Raw genomic sequence first — 10,822 nt, forward strand, 5'->3', positions numbered from 1 at the left:
GCTGTCACTACTGCCGCCAGGGACACAGCTGTCAGTCACATAGCCGCTTCAAACTCGAGAAGATGCTTCCAGAGAGTGCAACGCGTCATTCCGTTACTTCTAGAGCCTTGCTTTCAGTGCAGCTTGGACTTCTTCTTTCAATACCATAGACCTTGATCGTATGCTACCCACTGAAGTGAATGAAAGTCAACCAAGTCTTTTTGGTACTGTGACCCCCGCCCCCACGTATACTCTTTATATATATATATACACACACACACACAGGTTTTTATTATTTCATTTTTTGGATGAGCAATATACAATGTAACTACAAGTTCAGATTTCTAAACTTCTCTTCCACTTAGCAATATAAAAAGAAATTGAGAAATTTTAATATTATTTGTTCAACCTATTTTTTAAAAAGATCATGACATGATCTGATGTGCTTTATTCACTAATAGGAGCCAGGGAGGTGTAGGATTACACATTCAGCAGGGATCTGCAAGTTTAGCAGATGGAAACCATCAGCAGCTCCACAGGAGAAAGAGTGAACTTTTTATTCCCCTAAATAGAGTCTCAGAAATCCACAGGGAAGAGGAAGTTCTACTCTGTCTTGTAGGATTGCAATGAGTCAGCATCTATTCAACAGCAGTGAGTTTGATTTTTTTGACTAATGAGCAAAATGTTTCTAAAGGCTAAACAAAACTAAACAAACTCACTTCCACTGAGCCAACGCTGGCTCATGGTGACCCTAGATGACAGAGTAGAACTGCCCCTTGGGATCTCCATCTGTTGGAGCTTTCTTGTCAGCTCCCCCTGCATCAGGAAGCTGGTTTCTGCTTTTCTTTCCAATCTTAAGTGAGTGGATCTCAATGCCTGTCTAGCTCATCTCCTTGGAGCTGGGTTTGGTGGCACCATGGTTAAGAGTTCAGCGGTGAACCCAAAAGGTTACGTTATATTATTATTATTACCTTATTTTACAGGTGAGAAGATCGAGGCAAAGAAGTGGAGTAACATCCCCTAGGCCACACAGCTATGTTCAGCTAAAGCTCATTGTGCCATTGCATGTGTGCCCAGTAGAGTGCAGTGGGACTGCCTTGCCAGTAGTTTAAAACAAGAACCAAACGACTAGCCTTTGAGACACTGACTCCAGCCCCATGCTTCTACAACGGTGTGCTGCTGCCTTGTGCAGCTAAGTAGACTCCATGCAGATCTGATGGCTGCTTGATACTGCGTGCTGCTTAGAAATGCTTTGGAAGCTCTGACATTTTGCAATGTACTACTGACATGTTTTGAATTGACAGCCACATACATACTCAAGTATTTTTTAAGCATCCGTGGACTTTTGGTGTTACACTTTCCAGGACATTTTCCCATACCTATGCTTCCGTTCCATTCTCCACTAAAACTGAGATGGATGAAATAAAAGCAAACAACAGATCATCTGCCAACCTTCTCTACAGAGGCACACTAACTAATTTATTTATAGACTCGTTAGGAAACCCAGTTGATACTGATCTTTGTCAGTCAGACTATCTGAGGCTAATGAGGTTGGCCTAAAACATGATTGTTTGTCCCTGTCCCACACTGTCTATGGCCTTGACCCTGCCCCATCTGGACTGAGTCCCCTAAGGTGGCTGGCAGAAGCTAAATTTTGCTTAATCTGTTGCTGAAATATATCTTTCTAATAGTTTACTCCCTCCCCAGGGCCCCAAATAGCAACTAACATCAACTGAAAATTTAATTTTTGTAATTGCCCTAGTAAGAACTAGTGTAAAGGGAACAAAATAGCATTTCTGAATAGCTTCCTGAAGTTACATCACTGACAGCTGCTCAGGCCTTCCTCCATTCATGACTAATCATGGAAAGCTCCAGGATCCATTACTTTGGGGGAGAGGAGGAGCTTGGTAATGACCTCTAAGAATGTCCATCACCCCAGAGAAAGGAGTTTCTTTTTCAGGATTCCAAATGCAGCTTAAGGAACCCTGGTGGCCTAGTACTGGGTTGTGTGTCAGGCTACTAACTGGAAGATTAGCTGCTTGCACTCACCAGAAAGAAGAGGCTTTCTGCTCCTGTAGAAGATTTACGGCATCAAAAACACAGGGTCAGGTCTACTCAGCCTTATAGAGTCCCTGAGTCAGAATCAACCCATTGGCAGCGAGTTTGATTTTGGGTCGTTATGTGCAACTTAATGCGCCCTGGTGGTACATTGGATTAAGTGTTTGGCCACTCACCACAAGGTCAGCGGCTCCGCAGGAGAAAAATGAGGCTGTCTATCCTGTTAAGATTGTGTTTGGGGCAGTTTTATAGGGTCACGATGAGCAGCATTGACTCGGTGGAAGTGAGTTGTTATGTTTTAGCCTTTAGAAATGCTTTGAGCATTAGTGAAAAACCAAATTCACTGCCATCGAATAGATGCCGACTCATAGCAACCCTACAGGACAGAGTAGAACTGCCCCTGCCCGTGTGAATTTCTGAGACTGTAATTGTTCACGGAAATAAAAGTTTCACTCTTTATCCTGTGGAGCAGCTAGTGGTTTCAAAGTGCTGACCTTTCTGATCGCTGCTGAATGTGTAACCACAACGCCATCAGAGCTCCTATTAGTAAATAAAGCACAACAAATCATGTCAGAATCTTTCGGGTTTTTTTACAGATTGAACAAATAATACTGAAATTTCTCAATTTCACATTGTTGAGTGGAAGAGAGATTTAGAAATATAAACTTGTACTTATACTGTATATTACTCCCAAAATCTAAGTATACATTTATGTATAATTGGAGATATATATATATATATATATATATATATATATATATATATATAATCCTTTCCTATGGATTACAAGTCAATGTGAAGAAAATAAAAGCTCTCACAATTGGACCAATCAGAAGCACCAGGATAAAGAGAAAAGATTAAAGTTGTCAAGGATCTCATTTTCTTAGATCTACAATGGCACATGCAAGCAGTAGTCACCAAATAAAACAACTCAATGCACTGGGCACATTTGCTGCATGAGGCCCCTGTAAGCCAAAGATCTGTAGCAAGACAACAAGAAAGAAAATGCTCAAGCGGATGTCTGTTCTTAGTCTGGAAGCTCGCTGAAACCTGTTCACCATGGATGATTGTGATGAAGTGACATTACTTGGTCTGAGTTTTCCATCCCATCCTTGCAGATGACGTGTTGTGGAGCAAGCAAAGAAGGTGTAGAACACTCAAACTTGAGGATGGGTCCCCTTTCGAAAGAAGGAAGATAGAATCCCATGACCACTGAGAAAGAGTAGACACCACCAGAGGTGTAATGTTTGCAGATGCAGAGGCCTCCGTACTGACATCTGAGAAAGGAAGGAGCAGTGGGCTTCCCAAACTATAGGAGTAAAGCTGAGTGTTGGGACCCGAGGCTGACAGGCTTGCAGAGTGGGATGCCTTTGGGGCATTTACCATTAGCACCAAAAGGGCTCCGCCACATTTGTATGGGCAGGTAAGAAGAGGCCAAGTTGCTGTGTGGCTGGAAGGCTGAGTCCCAGAATTATACTTGCCTGCCACCATGGCTGAAAAAAAGATGCTGGGGACACAAGGACTGCATCTTTGGTGTTGTTTAATCCTACATTTAATCTATTAGCTTCCTTAATAAGTGCTTTAATTGTAAGTGTTGTCTGTGAGTTCCGTGTGGCCATTACACTAGGTTATTGAACCCAGCAGAGAGGTTGAGTCCCATGGAAGGGAGCGGTTGGTGTCAGAATAGGATCAAGAAGGATGGGCAGTTTGGAGACTTAACCCATTCCTTTCTGGGTTTTTTTTTTTAATGAAAAAAAAAAGCCACAACAAGGCTGCAGGAAGTTTTTTTTCCATAAACAAAGGACCGGTAATCTACTCCACAAGAAGCTTGAGACGTCCTTTGGAGCTGGCCACCAACGTCCAAGTCTAACGCTGGGTGGCTCGGAGGGCAGGTCGCTAGCACCCAGGCATCTGAGTACACCTCGAGACGCGCGAGGTGAGACGCTGGTAAAGGCGATGGCTGGACGCCGGCAACGGACCCTGCGCAGCGCTCCGCGGCCAGAGTCAGCGAGCGGACAGCGGGTCTCCAAAGTCAAGTTCCGGAGCCCTTCCGGAACCCAGGCGCCCGGCTCCGCCTGCTCGGGGGCGGCGTTTCCTGGACTGCGCTTCCGGGGCAGGGTTTCCGGGGCACCAGGGGCGGGGCCTGGCGGAACCGGAAGACTGGCTGCGGCCGCCGGGCGAGCGGGCGGCGCGGTGGCCGGCAGCTGGATCATGCTGAGCGGAGCGCGCGGCAGGCTCGCTTCAGCGCTGCGCGGGGCACGCGCGCCGCGGCCCCCAGTCGCCCGCCGGGGGCTGCACGCGCCGGGGCCTCGACGGTCGGCCGAGGGGCGCGGGGAGGCGGAGGGGCCGCTGGGCGCCGCGGAGCCCGTGTGGCTGGAGTTCTTGGTGTGCCCGCTCTCCAAGAAACCGCTCAGGTGAGGCGAGCCGGGCCGTGTGTGGATCGCGGCCGTGGGGTGGGAGGAGCGGCGGGCCTCGGGGCCGCCGGGGTGTTCTCGCTGCCATTTTCTGCACTCGGGCCCTGCTGGGTTCCTCCGCCGCGCCTCTCGGGGCTGAAGGGCAAAAGGAGACCTGATGGCGCCGAGCCCCGCACCTCGTAATGCAAATGGCCGTCCTGCTGGCGCGGGTCTACGGGTGGATGGGAGCTCCGGCTGTGCCTTCGAATCACCAGGGCACAGGAGACACAAAACGAAACCCCCACCGAGCTCCGGAGACCAACCCATGGCGACACTGTCGGGAAGTCAGGCTCAGAGACCTGCTTATTTGGGTTTTCTTTAAAGGACCTTCAATCAAAAACCCAATCGCACAAAGCCAGTTCCGACTCAGCAACCTAACATAGGGTTTCTGAGGATGTAAATCTCCTTAGGAACAGAACGCCTGATCTTCCTCCCTGGCTGGTGGGTTTGAAATGCCGACCTGGAAGCCCCCGGCCAGGTGCTTAGCTGCCAGCCCCACCAGGGCCTTGATTCTAATGTACACAGCCAGGTGTGTAAACCATTGGCCTGCACTTGGACCAAGTTTCAAGCCCCCGACGTTTGTACAGCAGGACTGGAATTCAGGACAAGCCCGAGGCTTTAATATTTTAATAATAATGAAAAATAGGCCACTGTCTTCCAAATTCTTGTGAAGTGCAGTGCCCGGCTTCATCCCTGCCAAGGGCTGAGCTGTGTTTGCTGCCCATTGGCTGTTAGCTCTAGATGAACTGGTTATTGTCAAACTAATTTTTAACCTTTTAGCCAAAGCAACTCGATAATTCCAACTACGAAAAATGAACATTGAAGACAGTAGTGTTAAAAATTGCATATGCTGAATGAATATCAAAATGTTAATAGCGATTGTGTTTGGGTAGTAGATTACAGTAATTTTAATTTTTATCCTTTTCCTAATATTTCTGGTAATGAAGGGTTTTTTAATGAGTTTTTTTTGAAACCTCAAAATTATGATTGGGTCTTTCAGCTAATTGTGTAACCAGTTAACTTTAGACCAGCTTCTTTCCAAAGCTTCCCTCATATCTGTCTTTCCATCTTTTGCTCACTTTTGTGTGAGCTATTTTGATTTCTTAGTGGTTTCCTTCTCCTGAAATGGAACTTTCTCTAGTTTCTGTATCAGTAGATTTCATTTTACTTGTATTCAGAATCAAGACCCGTGGGAACAGCAGTCAAGAAACCAAATGATGTATTCTACCAAGAAAATCTGCTGCAATCGACCTCTTTAAAGTCTTAAAAAGCAAGGATGTCACTTTGAAGACTAAGATGGCCCTGCCCAGAGCCCTGACCTTTTCAGTTGCTGTGTATGCATGTGAAAGCTGCGCTGTGAACAAGGAACACAGAAGAATCAGCAGAAGAACAAATGGATCTACATCTGAAGAAGTATAGCCAGAGGGCACCTTACTAGCCAAGATAGTAAGACTTTATCTCATGTATTTTCCGCATGTTATCCATAGGGAACAGACTCAGGAGAAGGTAATCATGCTGGTGTCATGGATTCAACGGTGTCTCCCACAGACATGAGTGGATCATGAATCTCAGTGTTTTGAAAGTTATGTAATGATGTAATTTGGGAATTATATAAGGATGTGATTAGCCAGTTAGTTGTAAGGAAATTAAGATGGGATGTGACCTCCTAACTCGGATAATAGTCCTGATCCAGGTAAGAGGTGTTCCCTGGGATGCGGCCTGCATCACATTCTGTCCGATAAGAGATAAAAGCCAAAAGAAACAAGCAGAGAAATGGGACTTGACTACCACCGAGAAAGAAGAGCTGGACTGGAACTTGTCTTGTGAACCTATGTTGTGTGAACCTTCGAGGTGCAGGAGAAAACTGAGACACATGCAGATCTCCAAGAAGTTCCAGGCTCACAAGTATGAAAAGGACGGAAAGCCTTCCCCTCAACCAGGGCTCTGAATGTGGACTTCAGGTTTCCAAACCTACGAGAGGATAAAGTTCTGTTTGTTAAAGCCACCTGCTTGTGTTTCTGTTAGAGAAACAATGGAAACCTGAGATACTTGATAAAGTTAGAGGGTCAGTGAAAATGAGGAAGACCCTTCCTGAGCTGGATGCCCAACAGTAGCTGCAACGATGGACTCACAGTGAAGCCGTGCAGGACCGAGCAGGGTTTCTTCCTTTTGTATGTAGAATTGCTATCATTTGGAGCCAAATTGATGGCATCTGACAACACTTAACTGATGAAGATCAAGGACTTCAGCCTTTAGCATGGATTACAACTGTTCGTAAAGAAAATCAGAGTCCTCACAACTGGAACAATAGGCAACAGCATGAGAAAAGATTGAAGAGTTCAGTATTGTTTAGGTGTACAATCAATGTTCGTGGAAACATCAGCCGAGATCTGCACAGATGTTACCCTGAGGACTATGGTGTGCTTGACTGATGCATTGTTATTTCAGTTGTCTCGTGCGTGTGAAAGTTCAGCATTGAACGAGGTACTCTAATGAATTGATGCATTTGGATTACTGTGGTGGCGAAGACTATCGAAAGTACCATGGACTGCCACAAGAACAGATGAATCAGTTCTGAAAGAAATACAGCTCCGATACTCTTTAAAAGCAAGGATGGTGAGACTTGGTTTCACATACTTTCGACATGTTATTAGGAGAGAGCAGTCCCTGGAAAGGACCTCATGCTTGGTGTAGTACAGGGGCTGCAGAAAACAGGAAGACCTTGGACAAAATGAGTTGACACAGTGGCTACCCCAGTGCACTCAAGCATAGCCACAGTTGTGAGGATGGCACCGACCTGAGCGCTGTGAGCGAGAGCCGACTTGCTGGCACCTAACGAGAACTGTAGTAAAATGATGGTGATAGTTGAGCATAGCCAAAGAGATGCATATTTGAATAAAAAGAGGAAATGTTTTCTGAGATGATATAAGAGAAAATTTTTAAGTAAGGCAGAACTTGGAAATACAGTGAAAAAGGGTCATTTGAGAGAAACCAACTACAATGGGAATAATTACAGGTTTATTTTCTAAGGGAACTAACATTGCCGTTACAGCTTGTAGGGTTAAATAATACTGGGCAGGAGTAACTGTAAAAATCAGTTAAATAGTATTATTTACTGACCATCAGCTCTTTTGAGAATTCTGTTTTCCAAAATTCACTTTATGATATTTTTCTTTTTCTCCTAGATATGAGGCATCGACAAATGAATTAATTAATGAAGAGTTGGGAATAGCATATCCAATCATTGATGGCATTCCTAATATGATACCACAAGCGGCCAGGATGACACATCAAAATAAGAACAAAGAAAAAGCGGAGCCGACTGAACTATAATTTAAAAAAAACCAACAACCCAAACAGCTCAATTCTCTTACTAACATTTACCTTTTTGAGAGTAAGTGTGGCGGGTGCCACGTGGGGGAGAAGAATGTTTCTGTCTCTTCCTACCCTGACTGTCCTCATCCCACTCGTGTCCCTAGCAGGACTGTTCTACTCGGCCTCTGTAGAAGAAAATTTCCCCCAGGACTGCACCAGCACGACCAGCCTGTGCTTTTACAGTCTGCTCTTGCCAATCACCATACCTGTTTATGTGTTCTTCCACCTTTGGACTTGGATGGGTATTAAACTCTTCAGACATAATTAATGTAACCAGAGCCAAGATGGTCTATAAAATAATATGTTTGTGGCCTCTTTCTCTGAAAGCTCAATTAGACTGAAATATTGAACTCCCGTTTGGTTGGCAGGGAAGCTGCTTCGCCTTGTTCCTGTCCGAGTTTAGGACTCTAGCAGACGGAGGCTGCAGCAGCTCTGCTCGCGTTCTTGGACCGTGCTGATTGTGTGAAGGATCTTGTGCCAGTTTATAACAACAACTGCTCTGTCAGAAATATTTTGACAAAATAGTTTGGAGATTAACAGCCCTAATCAGCTGATAACTTTCTTTATCTTCCCATTTTAACAGTTAACCTTTTGAAATACTGTTTGTTTGGATTCAAGCTCATGAGGCAAATCACACGCAAGGAATGACTAATAATCACAAAGGAGCTTTTTAAAGAGTAGTTGTAGAGAAATAGATTTAAACTAGTGTGATAGAAAACCTTAAAATGAAATTTTCACTTACCAGGCAAAAGTCTTAGTTTGGAAATTTACCTTGTGATTATATGAATACTAATGAAATGAAATGACAACACCCATGTAGAAACAATTTGTAGTAGTGCTTTTTGTCAATGGTGTGGCATTCTGGGGGACATGTAAAATGTCCTAAATTTTTAAATGGAGGCTATGTTTATAGGTATTTTTAATACCTAAAATAGAACTATCTCTTAGAGCAGTGGTTCTCCACCTTCCTCATGCAGTGACCTTTAATACAGTTCCTCATGTTGTGACCCAACCATGACATTAGTTTTGTTGCTACTTCATAACTAATTTTGCTAATGTTAGGAATCGCGTGACCCCTGTGAATGAGTCTTTCGACCCCCAAAGGGGTTGCAACCCATAGGTTGAGAACTGCTGTCTTAAATCTTTGTGTGTGTTAGGCTGAATTCTGTAAAAACAAAACCAGTGACATGTAAGACAGAACGTTTCATCAAAAATTAATTTCCTACCAAAAAGGCAGCCAAGCCCAGTCCAACTCACATCCATGGGTGTGATGCTAGCCAGGGCCCTCTTCAGACTCAGAGCTGCAGGCCGATGATGCAGAAAGGTGAAGCTGATTGTAGAAAGACTATTTTCAAGCAGGTGTAAGTTGACGTAAAATCTCACCACCATCTCCTAGGCTAATTTGTTTAGAGATGCAAAACCAATGAAGCTTATATAGAGAGAGGTTTCTTTCAAAGAAGGGGCTCTTACAAGTATGGACCGGCAGTTTCCAAGTCTGCAGGGCAGATGCCAAGCTTGGGGCTTGTGTGCCTTCATGGCCAGGATCAGCAGATCAGACAGGCTTCCTACTGCAGAGGGGAAGGAACTCCAAGGTGAGAAGGTAAGTTGGCAGACTGCTGAGAATTTCCCCAATTGGCCAAAAATATAGTAGCAGACCTCTGCCTAAAACACTGAGCACAAGCCTGTTGGAAGATCCAGTAGAAGCCAAGCAAACTTCCCTAGCATTTCTATGTGCTTTGGGCAAATCTGTTCAAGGCTTCCTAGCATATTGCCGAGCGAGGATGTTGAGGACTAAGGTGCAAGCCATGGTATTTTCAGTCACTTCAGATACACGTAAAAGGTGAATTAGGAAACCTGGTGTAACAACAAAGCCTCTGAGTTCTGTTGCCGTTAGGATATTTACAGCACTGTAGACTGCTGGGTGGATTGACGGGCCACAACAAGTGTTTAAACGTGGAGCAGTTTTGAGGATGACAGGCTCGGTCAGTGTTTCCTTCTGTTGTGCATAGGGTCACGGTGGGCTAGAACGGACTACCACCCTAGCACCACAGACTGCCAGAACAAATCTGGTGGAAGTACAGTTTCATATATTCTTGACATGTGTCCTTGATAAAGCTTGCAGGTTATTAATAAAGAGCCCCAAGGAATTAGTCATTCCCACAATGGACTCACACCTAACTACCGTGAGCTGGGTGCAGGATTGAGCAATGCTGTGTTCTGTTGTGCTCGTGGGCGCTGACTGGAAACCGTCTGGACAGCACTTAATGAGCTCAGATACTTTTTAAAGTACTCCCTTCTCCCAAAAGCTCACTTCCCTGATGTGACAGTTTTTTTTTTTTATCAATTGGCTGGGCCAGTGGTTTGACAGTTAAGACTCAGTCATCCTCCATGATGAGATGTAACATCACTCCCATAATGAAACCCACTGAGCAACCAATCGATTGACGTTTCCTTGAGGGCATTGTTTGCTTCCTATAGTAAAGTACCGAGAGTGTTGCTTTGGGACCATGACTCGTAATGCCCTTCCCGGCTTGGATGAGAGGAACTCCAAGGGGATGCATCCAAGAACACGGTTCTCCCAATTCCAGATCAGGAGCTACACGAGGAAAAAGCTGCTAGCATTTCTCATCGCCCCCGCCCCCACAGATAACGTATGTGTTGAAGAGGCTACAATCCAGATAAGTTGAGGCCAGAGTTTAGAACTGATGCAGCTCTGATTCATATGGTCGAAATGGTGTCTGGCATGACATGCAATCCTGCGTCCCAATGGACCTCACCCCAAGTTATTCAGACAAGTTCTCCAAGAAATACAAGCTGAGAAGACCAGATTCTGTCCCGCATCCTCTGCCCAGTGCCATGTTCCTCGGGCAGGTAGGGCAGGGCAGCATGCCTTTGTACCCTGAGCTGCAGAGTCAGCTCTGGTTTTGTCCACAGTGGGAAGAGAAAGGAACTCTAGG

The 10,822-nt window shown here is 45.1% G+C and overlaps 2 protein-coding genes across 2 annotated transcripts; both read left to right on the forward strand.

Annotated features, from left to right (window-relative positions):
• The first annotated feature begins 4,173 nt into the window (after positions 1–4,173).
• Positions 4,174–7,823, forward strand: PYURF (PIGY upstream open reading frame). The gene is made up of 2 exons (XM_075544024.1): positions 4,174–4,451; positions 7,676–7,823. Exons 1-2 carry the CDS (start codon positions 4,249–4,251, stop codon positions 7,821–7,823), a joined length of 351 nt encoding a protein of 116 aa, XP_075400139.1. The 5' UTR covers positions 4,174–4,248.
• A 94-nt stretch (positions 7,824–7,917) lies between these two features.
• Positions 7,918–8,182, forward strand: PIGY (phosphatidylinositol glycan anchor biosynthesis class Y). The gene has a single exon (XM_075544025.1). It carries the CDS (start codon positions 7,918–7,920, stop codon positions 8,131–8,133), a length of 216 nt encoding a protein of 71 aa, XP_075400140.1. The 3' UTR covers positions 8,134–8,182.
• The last annotated feature ends 2,640 nt before the right edge of the window (positions 8,183–10,822 follow it).

Source organism: Tenrec ecaudatus, chromosome 3 (assembly GCF_050624435.1).
Source record: "Tenrec ecaudatus isolate mTenEca1 chromosome 3, mTenEca1.hap1, whole genome shotgun sequence".
Classification (NCBI taxonomy): Eukaryota; Metazoa; Chordata; class Mammalia; order Afrosoricida; family Tenrecidae; genus Tenrec; species Tenrec ecaudatus.

Bases quoted from the DNA above. Each gene is read 5' to 3' on its own strand.
- PYURF (XM_075544024.1), top strand. From the start codon at position 4,249: ATGCTGAGCGGAGCGCGCGGCAGGCTCGCTTCAGCGCTGCGCGGGGCA. The intron at 4,452-7,675 runs GTGAGGCGAGCC...TTTTTCTCCTAG, and splicing joins CTCTCCAAGAAACCGCTCAG to ATATGAGGCATCGACAAATG.
- PIGY (XM_075544025.1), top strand. From the start codon at position 7,918: ATGTTTCTGTCTCTTCCTACCCTGACTGTCCTCATCCCACTCGTGTCC.